The sequence below is a fragment of the Boleophthalmus pectinirostris genome, unplaced genomic scaffold (genome assembly GCF_026225935.1).
Source record: "Boleophthalmus pectinirostris isolate CB_2022bp ecotype Guang Dong unplaced genomic scaffold, ASM2622593v1 HiC_scaffold_9, whole genome shotgun sequence".
Classification (NCBI taxonomy): domain Eukaryota; kingdom Metazoa; phylum Chordata; class Actinopteri; order Gobiiformes; family Gobiidae; genus Boleophthalmus; species Boleophthalmus pectinirostris.
This window is the reverse complement of record NW_026571541.1, coordinates 6,247,044-6,261,539: the sequence shown is the minus strand read 5'-3', so window position 1 is coordinate 6,261,539 and position 14,496 is coordinate 6,247,044. Positions and strand designations below refer to the sequence as shown.

Genomic DNA, 14,496 nt, shown 5'->3' with positions numbered 1-14,496 from the left:
CATATTAGGAGGGCAGTGCAGCAGTGGCCTGTATAAAAGCACATCTCCACCTCTGTCCTTGGTCCCGAGCCAAACTGCAGTGTTTAATGTTTTTATGGCAGAAAGATTCAAAGCGCAGTGCACCCCCATACCGGGCTCATTAAAGACACTGCCATTACACTCACTCATTTCAACATTAAAAGTACACTGTGCAACTTTTCGATTCAGGTCCATCACCTGCTTGTTTCTATGGATTTGTCATTGCTCTGCCTGGAATGTTCCACAGTGTGACATTAAACAGCTAAACTCCATCTTACATTTATCTTGCTTTTATTAAATTACAGTTCAAAAATACCAAGAAAAACAAACATTCTGACTGTGAGCAGGGTCGCCTCTCCACAGATCTGACGTGTGATTTGGTCTGATTTGGTCTCCATGACGATAGAGAGGTTTAATACCATACTGTGAAACATTTAAGACAAAGCAATAACACTGAAGCTGTAATCATACAAGCTACAAAACTTAAGAACATTCTGGGTAAAAGCAGTATATCTCCATGGAGACAAGCACAACTTAAGTATAGGGACAAGCAGGTTTAGTTTAGTCTTTACAGAGGTTTAATGCAATACTGTGGAACATTTAAATATGTGTATCCATTTAGATTGACTAAATTGAATGGCGTGCTGTGGAATATTCCAGTCAAAGCAATAACATCTCAAGCAGGCTAACCCACCAGAGCAGCTTTAAAGGTCCTGTATTGCACAATTGACTCTTGTGAGCTTTAAGCATGTTATAATGTTGTTACCTCCTGAGAACAGACCTGGAGCTGTGTTTTGTTTTGTGTGAATGAAACAAAACACAACTCCAGGTCTGTTTTTGATGAGGAAATTACACATTAAAAACTGGAGGGTTAAATTTCAGGGTAAAATAGTTGTTTTTAACCAGGGGTGTGGTGGGTGTGGTACGCGGGGGTACACTGTCCACCCACTTCTCCCGACGTGACATATAAAAAAATAATAAATATAAAATAGTTAAATGTCAAACCAGAGCTACTGGCAATGATGAAAAAAATCTGCATAGGCGCATCTGCAGTACTGTCCTATAGAGACCCGAGACATGAGGGACCAGGACTTAACCAGGACTGATCCAGGCCTGAACCAGGACTGAACCAGGTCTAAACCAGGACTGAACCAGGACTGAACCAGGACTGAACCAGGACTGAACCAGGTCTAAAATAGGATTGAAACAGGAGAACTAAGACTTAATCAGGTCTAAACCAGGACTGAAACAGAACTAAAACAGGACTAAAACAGAACTGAACCAGGACTGAACCAGGAATGAGCGTCGGGACTGGCCCGGAGGTGCTCCTGCGTAGACTGTCAGGTGACCACAGGAGAAAGGACTGGCACAGAGCTCCGTGCCCCACATCGCTAAGCACAGCCACCACCTGATTGTGCTTTGGGGACACCCTGCTCCATGGGCTCGGGGTCCCGTCTCTCTCTCTCAAGTCCAAGATTAATCCTAGGTCTAGTCCTGGTTTAGATCTGGTTTAGACCTGGTTTAGACCTGGTTTAATCCTGGTTTAGTCCTGGTTCATGTGTTGCAGCCTGTGATTTCTGTTCTCTAGGTGATGAAGTAGGTATGAGCCGCATTAATGTTAATAATATGATTCCGCATCATTTTGAGTAAAAAAACATAAAATATTACAGATTTTTACTTGGCTGGCGCCTTTGTGTGTGTGTGTGTATGTGTGTGTGTGTGTGTGTGTGTGTGTGTGTGTGTGTGTGTGTGTGGCAAGGGGGAATTCAGCTTCCCTTAGTGTTACTTTGGCACCCACCACTACAAATCTCCAAGAGAAAACCAGTTTGAACCAGCTGTGTAGGTAATTTCATCTTAAATTAACTAAAATAAAGTGTAAAAATAAAACATCTGTTTACTCTCAAAATGTTAATATAATTTGATTTTGGGATTAAACAGGAATGGTCCAGGGTTATTTAATTAACATTTCCAAAAAAATGTTAAATCAACTCTAGAACAGACTGGTCTCATATAAAATTGATTCTGTGAGAGTCCATTTTAACACTCCACTTTTTGCTGTGTACGTTATAACATAGATCAGACAATTGCCTAATATGGGACAAAAGCTTGATTATAGCTGTTGATATTGAGTGACACTATCTGCTAATCGACGTTGTACCTCCTTAAACTCTCGGATGGGGGTTGTGTCCGGACTTAATAATTCTCCAATAAATATTAATTAAATTTGTCGTTGCCGTGGTGCCAGGAGGAGCGCAGGATCCGTCAGCTGGGTCGATGTTTTAATGGATGGAGCTCGTTAAGAAGGGCAGAAGATGATGAGTGGACGCTATGTGATGATCCTGCTAACGACCCAGAGTATCTGAGGCTGGAGGGCGGCTGGGTGCTGACGGCCGACAGGAAATGATCTGAGCAGCGTTACCCCGGGCAACAGGGATAAATGTAAGAGTCCAATGGGCGCGCGTTTAAAGGTGCACTGTGTAGCTTTTCTGGTGGAAGGTCCGACAAGTTATTTTCACCATGGGGATGTTATGGTTTTGTTTGGAATGTTACCCAGTATGGTATTAAACTTTCTATCGTCATGGAGACCAAACCAGACCAAGTTATAAGTCAGATCTGTGGAGAAGTGATCCACTCACAGTCAGAATGCCTGTTTTTGTAAGGATTTTTGAGCTATAAAATGACCAGTAAATGAATAAATGTAAAGTAGAGATGTTTAAAGTCATACCGTGGAACATTCCGGACAGAGCAATGACATATCCATAGAAACAAGCAGGTGATAGACTCCCAACAAAAAAGTGACACAGTGCACCTTTATGGAACGTAATTAGCCAAGAAGGTTAAGGTTTTTAAGACATAATGTGTGCATTGTGTCACCATGGTAACTACTGAACATTCCACCATAGAGATGCATGTAGAACATCCCCAACATCTGTGAAATCACTACAAAGTATCAATTCTGCACCGGTATTTTTATTATTTTACTTTTTTTTGTAAACCATCAATTAAGATATTGTTTTAGTTTTAATGAATAAAATCATAAATTGTCTTGCATTTACAAAGGACATTAAAGATTGAGAGATAATTTATTCCATATTTACAAAACTCTATCAGAAATGGGTTAAATATGATGTGTGAAAAGCTCAGTGTTCCTGAGGCTGGAGGGTGATTGTAATGATCTGAGCTCTAGACAGAACCTGGGAGCAGCGTTACCCCCGGCAACAGGGATACATGCAAGGTTCAATGGGTGAGCACTTAAGCTGGGAAGTAATTAGCAAGCAAGGTCAAGCAGGTTATAAGAGGAAAGAATCTTAGTCAGCTAATCCAAAAGGCAAAGGAAAACAGTACAGCAGTGAATGGTAGAGAGAGACGACCGTGACAAAATTAATTTCTCAGATTTGTAGTCAAGCAACGATCCAGGTTTTTCTGTTTCAATACTGATGTTGATATTTTGGCTTCAAGTATCCAGTGTAACCAATATTAGGGCAGAGACTGAAATTATAATTTATTCTCCTTTAAATGCAAACAGCATATGGCAAAAATATCAAAATTTGTGCTACAGAATAGCTTTGTAAAATGAATATTACAGGACTTTTTGAGCCAACACTAAATCATCTTATTACACCAATTTGTAGACAAAAGTTGGATATCAGATGAATCAATATCTTGGAAGCTGATATCCAATCCACCAAAGAATATCAATACTGGCATTTATATCTGATACTAGGGGTGTAACGATATTTAAGTCTCATGGTACGATATTGTCACGGTATGAACCTCACGGTATGATATCTATTGTGATATCCTGGAAAAGCTCACGATATGGTGGGGAGGCTCATGATTAGAGATGTAACAATATCCAAATCTCTCGATATTTTTATGATAATCATCTCACGGTACGATATTTATTGCGATATTTTGAAAGAACTAAGGCTTAAAAGTGCTTAGAATTGTTCTTTCTTCTTGTAGTCTGCACTGAAATGGAGCAAAGGATCATGGTCTATGTAGTTCCCTCTGTCTTTTTATACCTATTGTTGCACCATAATTCTTCATTTAAGCAAAGAGACTTGTAATTCGATATATTGTGATGGTCCTGATGTTAATGTGAGATCTTTGACTATACGATATCACGATATTTCTGTTATTGTTACATATCAGATTGGTGCATCATTAGTAATTTGTTTGTATTTTCTTGATGACGATAATCACATATTTTTAGCAATCTATCCACTGTTTTGACACAAATGATTACAATTACACAATTACACTACAAATACAAATCTGGACACGGACACCCCACACTCAAGTATGCATGACTGACAGGTAGATTAGCCAATCAGAGACACGCAAATGAATGAGTGAAGCATTAAATGCTGTTAGTTTTGATTTTGGTTCCCCACTGAGGAGCTACTGTCTTATACTTAGGACAAATGTATATAAAATATATATATATCTGATCAATAAAGATTTTACAGAACAGAAATGATAATAAATTACTTTTCAGAAGAAGCAATTAATAGTCCATACCATACCATACCTACCATACATTAAAACTCATGCACTCTATCTTAGATCTCTTTAAGAAGCCCTGGAGACCTTTGAGGATGTATGGGTTAAACTCCAGACCACATGTTGGGAATGACTGGTCTTAAATAATAGATGACCATTGAGCTCCTCTGTCTTAGTGAAATAAACTAACCTGATACACTGCTCTGTCTGAATTTGGCCTGAAGGCAGAGGAGGTGGAGACCAGAGACACCTCATGAGTGACTGGACTGTAAAATGAACCCCCAGTGTACTATGGAGTGGTGATGCAAAAAAGTTACAGCGTTATGGCTAAGGTACACTTTATTGTCCCCGTAGGGAAATTTGTCCTCTGCATTTGACCCATTGTTCAGTGCTGCTGGGGCAACCTGTCAGGAGCAGAGGGTCCCATGTCCACGATCTCATTGCTAGTCTTGGTCAGGACTACCTCAGCTGAAGGATTTGACCTATTGTGATGTTTTAGGTTGGGGGCTTCTTATATTAGTAAACTTCTCTTTTGCAGCCTTTTCAAACTGATATAATGTACAGATATTTTAATTTTGTATTATATTTCCCCATCCCTCTTTTGTTTCAATTAAATGACATTTTCTGTGTTAGAACAGTGTTATTCATGGGTCCAGAATGATGAAAATTGAGGCCTGTTATCAAAGCAAATATTCTCTTTTGAATGGGAGTAAAACACAACTACACTAGATTCAATGATACTATATACTTTTAAAAAATGTTGATGATTACATGACCTCTTTTGAATGCAAAAAAGTAGGGGTGTGCAAAAATATTGAAATATCAATACCAAATTTGGTAATACAGTATTGTTACTATGGGCTGCTGTATTGATATATCATCAAAAGTATTTTTTGTATCTTTGAGCATTGTTTGTGAACGCACTACAATTTTGTTGCTTATTTAGTAGAAGTGAAGTTCTTTATGCAATACACCTGTCATATTCACTGTTTTGATGATTAAAATAGATATCATATTAACTTTGAAGAAGTAGTGATTTAATATAGAAATATTTCCTATATTTCCAGTCCTATATTACACAAAATGGACTCTTGTGAGCTTTAAGTCATGTTATAATGTTGTTTCCTCCTCAAAAACATACCTTGAGTTGTGTTTTGTTTCAGTCACATGTTTGAGTAATCCTGGTGTATTAGTCTGTCTACATTAGCCAGGCTGGTGCCACCTAGTGCCTCCGCTCAATTTAATTTCTCTCCAGTGACTAGGTCAGGAATCAGAATACACTAGACGGTTTGCAAGAACCCCGGAAGTTGTAGACCACGCACCGGCCAATCAGTGAAGAGCTGTAAAGCCATGACATCAAACTCAAGCTCCTGTCTGGGTCCCTTTTGTGGTACAACATAACAGTAAACAAAGTGGTCAAGATGGATGTAGACGAAGACAGACATTCTGTGTTGGCAAAGATTCCCAAGATCGAGGATTTAAAGCCGGAACAAAGAGAATGTTTGGTGAATTTTATTAAGGGGAAAGATGTTATTGCCCTTCTTCCTACGGGATTTGGTGCATTACATATGTCACAACCAAATAGCAGCGACTGGTTAAAAAAAAAAAAAAAAGCTTCCGTCTACTGTCGAGCGAACAAATCCTAATGCTGCGAGGTCCGACGGAAACCAGCTGATGAATCAGGCTATGTCTATGCCTCCAAAGTTCAAAATGTTCTGTTCCACCTTATGATGTCATGAAGAGGTAGTTTTCAAGTTAACTGGTATTTTTTTTACTTTTACCTCAATAGAGGGTGGCAATTCCAGGGCGAAAATCATCCAAATGATTCAAGTGAAGGTGTGTTTAAAAATGTAAAAATGCAGTGGAGCACTTCCTGTATTAAAACATGACATCACAAGTTGTAACAGAGTGTTTTCAGTTTGAGAGATGAACACAAATTAAATATGCAGGTTTGTGCGTTAAACATGTGTGAATGAAACTAAACACAACTCCATGTATGTTTTTGATGAGTAAACAACATTAAAACATAGATCAGAAAAGAGCATAATATCAGCATGTATCGAGTATCGTATCGAATTATGAGGGACCCCGTGATTCCCAGCGCTAATAAACAGGAAATCCATGGTGTACCCCAGTCTAGTTGAACATGTAAAACGGTGGGAGAGTCAGGATTAATGCTGTTGTCTCCACCTGCAGCTCGTGTGGGGCTTGGGTAATTGAACTGTCACTTCCACAGCCCTACAGTATTAGTCTTCCCATTAAAACCTGCTCGTACACGGCTCTGCTCTTCTCTTTCTCCGTGTCCTATTTCTCCACTTCTCCCCCTGCATCCATTCATCCGCAGTCACCTTCACCTCGCCGGGTTCTCTCCGCCGCAATGAGATGTTATGGCTGTGCGTTTTTGCAAATCTGTTCCACCTTGTGATGTCACGGAGCGGTAGTTTTCAAGTTAGCAGCTGCCTTTCACATTTTGTTTTGTAGATGTTGGTGCAGGCCTGACGTTGAAATGATCCACATGATTCTAGCGAAGGTGTGTGGAGTTTAAAAACACAGTGGAGCGCTTCTTGTGTTACCGTATGACATCACAAGATACAAAAAATGGCTTCCGTGTGAGAGAACTCAGTCTTGTGAGTTTGTGTGTTTTGTGTGAATGAAATGGTTGTGTGTTTTTGCAAATGTAATGATTGTAGCAACGTGTAGCAGAGGTAAAGCAATATGATGGAATTTTCTATTAATAAAATATGCTTCTTACAGCTTTAAAAGGGCCCATATGATGTTATTTTCTTATTTATGTTATAATGTTTTCTCATCACAAACAGACCTGGAGTTGTGTTTTGTTTCATTCACACATGTTGCATATTTAGGCTGCTCCACTGTGTTTTTAAAGGGACAGCCTGGAGTTTTGCAAATAGGACATCATTTCCTAGTGAGCCAGAGTGTTGGAGACGTGTGGAGACACTTTTTTTAAATATTCCATCCAGTTCTTGTATTTGCAGAGGTTGCTTATCACACCAGACTGTCAGTGTAAATGTCTGTGTTGATAGAATAAGTTTAGAAGTAAAACCAACCTTGCATTTGAAGAATTTATGCCTGAGCAGCAGCACTGAGTTGTACTTCCTGACAGAAAGTTTGGCAGCGGCAAACTGATATCACCGAGCACCTATCTTACCGGCAAAGTAAAATTCCACTGCTGCTGAGAAAATAGTCCTTCAACATGTGATGATTCATGTGATGCAAGCTTAGTTTTATTTCAAACATTATTCTATCAACACAGACATTCACATGGACAGTCTGGTGTAATAATAGATTTTCTTCAGGTGTTTTGTGGAGTGGGTAAAACTGTTTTTAGTGGCAGGATAACTATATCCATTGACATGCACTAACTAGGAAATGAGGTCCTATGTCCAAAATTCTGGACTGTCCCTTTAGCTTCCATACACATTCACTAGCATCATTTAAATAATTTCAGTCCATCTGCCAATCTGAACGAAAGTTAAAAAGTAATTTTTTAACGCTTTATGACAACACAAAGTGGAACAGAGCATTTTAGTCTTTGGTTCAGCAAGGACCACACTACAACAAAGGAATATGATAATATTTTGCCCTGAATATATATATAAAAAAATGTGTTCTGTATAATTGTTTTTGCATTAGATTGCATTTAGCTGTGTCACAGTCTTTTATTTTGAAGGCCTGATTACAGACAGGATGTTATGGTAGGAAGTCAGCCATTTTTGTTTACATATTTGTGTGTGGATTGATTGTGTAGTTAAGCTAACTTCAGTTATAGTTTTCTTTTCTGTTTTGCAGTTTTACTCTGTTTTTGGAACCATCTTTGTGGAGAAATAAATTGAAGCTATGGACGCACAAGGAGCGCAAGAAAGATAAAGATATTTATTGACGATGGATAGATGTGATGGCTCTATCTACTGTCCGTTTCTAATCCATAATGGTCACCCAGCTGATTCAGAACTCTGCCTCCTTGAAGATGATGTCTTCAGACGAGAGACACATGATGGGAGGGGGTTGAGAGAGCTGATGCGGGTGGTGTTGTTGGGACAGGCCGTATAAATAAACCTTCTGAATAATTGAAGGTGTGGTTGGGATAAGCTGTGGTTGGCTGGAGAAAAGGTTGAGGCATGGTCCAGCTTCTGAACCTTAGTTAATCATATTGACTCCATGGATATAGAAGACTAATAATGAAGGGTTACTGAAACATGTGTGAATGAAACAAAAGACAACTAAATAAAAAATTTAAAATCAAAATAATAATAATTTCTCTATAAGGAAATGGCGTTTGATTAATTTTTGGCATGTCTTAGAATCCTAGACTTGCAAAGGTTATAGTAGTAGCAGTATGTATCTGTGTCAGCCATGTACTCATACCACAGTTTGAGAAACACAGTCCTAAATCCTGCTTGCTGATTGGCTGTCGATCTTTAATTATCAAACATGGTGAAAAATCTACAGCTCATTTGTCTGAGAACATTAAAGAGCTCAATCGTCTCATTCATTTAGCCTAAGCCCCAAGGATCTACGGCCCTGTCTCTGGTCCATCCATCGTGGCCCTGTCTCGGCACCTGTCTCTGCTCCTGTCGCTCCCCGTGTTACTGATGTGCCTCCCAGGACACATTCACCGGGCGTCCCACGAGAGCAGGGCTGACGTCTCATTAAAAACCTTTCTGCAGTGTCCTACAGCAGACCTTTCACACACACAGTCATTTCATTCACAAATAATGTTTTCAAATTATGACTAAAATATATTTGGTTTTAGTTTATTATTATGATATTATATTATAGATCATTTTCATGTATTTAACATTTATATTTTTGTTACCTGTTAAAGGTCCTATATAAGGCAAAATTGACAAGTTATGATGTTGTTACTAGAGCGTCCGTGTCCAACAGAGCAGTGCAGCCCACCATAATTATGGACTGGGACGGGGCTCGGGTCATTGGATCGGAAAACAACAAGTTCAAATGCTGGATCAGAGAGGACAGTGAAATCAGGAAACGAGGCACGGACAGGATTAACCGTGATGATGAAGTGTTTCTCCTTTCACACACCTGGGACACCCTCCTCCAGAGAACATCGGGCGACAGGAGGCGTGGTCAGTCTGAGCGACCTGCCAGGTCCATCAGACTGACCACACCTACGTCACCACCAACACCGAGGACAGTTATGAAGATGGCTTGCAACTAGCAGCCGAAACATGTCAACAAGGTAAATACACTTCACTATATTGTCTTTAAAAAGAACCCAAGAAGTTAAAGCCAACAGAGCAGTGATCAAATCCGACCCAAGCCCGACAGGCATTAAGATATTTGTGTCCGAACCTGACTGAACCCGGCACAATTAAAATCACACTATTTTCACAGGCCTAATGACACATGGAGGATATTGTTTGTCATTTAGTATGGTGACAGCTTTGGGGAAGAAGCTGTCCCTGAGTCTATTGGTCCTAGCTGGAATTGACCTGAATGACGCCAGTCCACAAAACAGCACTATTAATCTAGTTTGAAGCTTTCTTTAAAAGTAAAAAGCTCAGAGTAGTTCCTCATGTGTGTCTGTTTACATCCACACAACGCAGATCGAGGTGAAGCTGCAGATTTGCGATAGTGACTCTACTTCCTGTGGACTTTATCGCCGATCTTTTACACTTTTTACAGTTTTACTGTTGACAGGAAACAGCTGACGCACTCCTGTGTCCGAGTCTGACCCGAGCCCGAACATAAGTTTTAAATATTTGCCCGAGGTCATGCCCTAGCTATTACCTCCTCAGAAACATTCACGCACGTTTGAGTATCCCTTTATTATTAGTCTATATCTCCAAAGTTCAAAATGCTCTGTTCCACCTTGCGATATCATGAAGCGGTAGTTTTCAGTAAGTTAACAGCTACCTTTTACATTTAGTACAGTAGAGATCGGCAATTCCAGCACTGAAATCATCCAAATGATTCTAGTGTAGGTGTATGGAGTTTAAAAGTACAGTGGAGCACTTCCTGTATCTGTATTACCACATAACATCACAAGGTGGAACAGAGTGTGAAGTATGCAGGGTTTGCGTATTAAACACGTGTTTTTTGTTTCATTCACACAATTCCAGGTCTGTTTGTGATGAGGAAACATTAGAACATAGACCAGACGATAGCGTAACATGGGCCCATTAACCTTTCTTTCTTATGTTTGGTGGTTCTTGAAATTTCTGTTGCAACGCTGAAATTTCCACATTTTGGAACCAACGTCATTATCTCTGATGTCGTGCCACTTTGTCTAACCACCACGACGGCTGCGTGACAAGTCCTAGACTTATGACTAAGCCTGGCACAGTAATCACTATATCAACTTCCTGCATAGTTAAATACTTTTTTAGAGGTTTAAACTATGATTCATTTGATATAATTTTGTTCTTTCTCTTTGTTATTATAATACATTATGACGTGTGAGCTACTGTGTAAGTTGTGCATTCTGTTATTTATTTATTGTAGTCTGTGTTTTGTGAATACTGCACATTTAGAATACTTTTAGGGGATAATTCTGCTTCATGGTTTGGTTTCAGTTTGATCGTTTATTGTCTATATTTAGTTCACCGTTATATCGCAATTCAAAATTTGTTATAGTGCAGGCCTACTTATTACCCCAATATATAAAAAGTATTACAGACTTGTTAACTTCAATATATAGTAGGGATGGGATGAGACATGTGTCAAGATTAAGTCCACGAGATCGAGACAAGATGAGATTCTGATGTAATTTTTGATCATACATTTTTGCTTCATAATTTTTGCTTTATTTAATTTGACAGTTTAGCTGTCATTGGAGCACTGCTTTTGGGTATCACAGCTTCTCAAGAGGAATTATAAAGCAAAGTTACCCCCCCTTTTTTTTTTTTCACCAAAAATGTCAAAATATGAGGAAAAAAATCTCACAAGATCCTTTTCCTCATGTGTGCACAGTATTCGACAACAGGACACCCCAGAGCACGCAGGAGGGACTGTGTCTCTCAGCTGGCCTGGGAACGCTTTGGTATCCCCCCGAAGGAGCTGGAGGTAGTGTCCGGGGTGAAGGAAGTCTGGGAATCCCTACTTAGACTGCTGCCCCTGTGACCCGACCCTGGATAAGCTGAAGAAAATTGATGGATGGATGGATGGGTGCACAGTCTTGTGGCAATTTGTCTCGCGTGATCTTGTGGCACGAGATTTTGTCCCATCCCTAGTATATACCAGAGGTGGGGACTTCAGGACTCGTGTCAGATTTGAGTCACTATTTTTAGGATTTGAGACTTGATAAAATGGACTAAGACTTCGGACTCGACTTGGACTTGAAGGTCAATGACTTGGGAGTTGACTTGGGATTTGAGGCCTGTGACTTGAGAAGACTTGAGAAGCACTTTTAAATCTGAATTCTTTCTATTCTCACTGTAATGATTCACACTAAGATCTTGCCCGAACATTTAAAAAGGAAACAATCACATTTCTACAACTCTTATATACTCAATAATTTAAGTACAATTTAGATAAAAATTCATATAAATAACAAAAATCTAAGCTGTATTTGGTATTTTGGTTTAAAGATTTGAAATGACTTATGGGCCAGTGACTCGAGACTCTCCTTGGACTTTCCTGTATTTGACTTGGGACTTGACTTGGACTTGAGATTTATTTGAGACTTGCAAAATAACGACTTGGTCCCACCTCTGGTATATACAGATCATTAAGTGTGGCCAGTACAGCAGAAGTATTGACAACACTGTGACTGCTGTTTAAAAGATGCAAATTTGATTAAGAAATCCCGGGTACACCATCTGTCTCAAATGGACTGTTGCATTATATTCAGTCGCACACTGTGGACTGTTGTGGCCCGAGTCTGTATAATCATCATTCACCAGGGAACACTGAGTGACTGGACGAGACTCTGCGGAGCCACACACAAACTACACTCAATACTGCAACAAGAGCCCTCTACTAATGCTCTTTATGCTTAAACATTTGTATCTATGTGTTGAAGGCTCTGTATAAATTGTTTCTACTTCTTTTATGGAAATTGTAATGAATCTTAGATAAACCATCAATTACAGAGCGTCCTGCCTTTTTACTGTTTCTAGCGGATTCCATTAAAAATTATCTTTCTTTTTTAGATATATTTTTATTGATTTTAACATTACATAAAACAAGAACAAGAAGAAGATTTAAACAAAAAATAAATTCTCTCTCTACACCCGTATGTCCAGTGTTGCCAAAATGGTCAAGAAAGGTTTCCAAACCAGTAAAAAAAAATTAAAAATCTGTTTTGGTCCTCTTATCCATTTGCTTCGGCTTCGTTTCCATGGCAGTTAACAATTCAAATCAACCAATCAATCAAAATCTGAATGGTGAAAAGTACTGAAAATTATCCCTTTCAGAATTATGACTGCCATAGTAGCAATTTGCACTTCCATTATTAATTGCTATGGCAACAGTCCAACTATTGTATCATTCTGAAACCCATGGACTGGGTTTTCTGTCTACAGTTCAACCGCAGTTTCCCAAATATTGACAATAAAAAATAATATTGAAAATAATTTATGCCACTGACACAAAAACACTACAGCGGAGTTATCCCCGACAACCTTTCTAAATGTAAAATATAGTTACAAAAACACAAACGGCAATAAATAACCAGCAGATTGAAACACTTTAATCCCTCAGTGGAGCTTCTTTAACTCCTCTCTCAAACCAATTCTTTTCTCTGCCTCAGATCTGTACCTCACTATCCTCAAAGGAGTGGCCGGTGGCTTTTAGGTGGAGGTGTACAGCAGACTGAGGTCCACTATTGTTCTCTCGTCTGTGTTGGTACATCCTCTTGAGAAGTGGCTGTTTCGTTTCTACAATGAAGCACTCACTGCAGTCTACACTGAATGGAGGAGACTGGAGTAGCTTTGAGGAGAGGCACAGACAAAGCAATTCAACCAAATAAACTTTTGTCCAGTTGACAAAGTGAATTTATCCTTTTGCCACTTTAGTAGTAGTTTATACCTATAATGAGCCACAATAGAGAAAAACTGAAAAAAATCCTCACTAATACCGTATTTTCCGCTTTTAAGCCTCTAACCCCATCAAAAAACGGCTGCGCTCTTCGCAACCCACAGCGCCGTATACACAAATCCACTCAGGTGTCCCAGCACGACTTCAGTAAACTACAAAGCCGCACCACCCGCAGCGCACACAAACACACACGGAGCAGACAGCGACCACACAGCGAAACACACCCGCAGCCACACTCATCACTCCACACAGGTAAGGAACGGAACAGAGGAAGAACCGAAAAAGCGAGTGCAATGTGCCGCTTCTAGACACAACTGAACAACTGAGTCACTGTGAACACGCCGACAATCCAGCGATCCCAGACAGCACCCTCCCTACACGCCACAACTGAACAAAGCCCAGAGTCACCGTGAACGCACCAAACAAAGTCCCACTGACCCATCCAACTGTTGTGTTTCCTTTAAAGTCCAGTGCAGTTTATTTGTGAAAAAAGTTTGAAAATAGACCATTTAATGACAGTGCGTCTTATAATCCAGAGCACCTAATAGTGCGGAAAATACGACTACCAAAAAGTAATGTTGCATCTAACATGTATTGAAAGACAGATCACTATTGTAATTATCATGACAGGCCTTCTCCCAGCTCATGTAGAAAGCACTACTTTCCAATCAAAGTATGTACTGGTACTCACCTGACGGTTCGCTGGACTGACTCAGGGCTGTCTGTGAACCCAGGACCAGCAAAAGAACAAGGAGAGGAGGGATGGAGGACGTCCTATGGAAAAACACAACAACACAAATATCAAGGTAAAGAATATTGTTTTACATTACAAAGCACAACACTTAAAATTAAAGTATAAAGGTGCTGTTTTCAGTTTTAAACCATAAGTAAAGATTATTCCAATTTCATTTCCAATTAAATGAGAATTGTATGTGATCTCCAGTGTGA

At 39.5% G+C, this 14,496-nt stretch overlaps 1 protein-coding gene across 2 annotated transcripts in view; it reads right to left on the bottom strand.

Annotated features, from left to right (window-relative positions):
• Positions 1-14,496, bottom strand: part of LOC110162875 (interleukin-1 receptor accessory protein) — a 67,831-nt gene that overhangs the window by 41,589 nt on the left and 11,746 nt on the right. For both annotated transcript variants that reach the window (XM_055166776.1, XM_055166777.1), the window contains exon 2: positions 14,240-14,322. In XM_055166776.1, the coding sequence (XP_055022751.1) occupies positions 14,240-14,322 (83 nt within the window). The remainder of the gene's footprint in view (positions 1-14,239; positions 14,323-14,496) is intronic.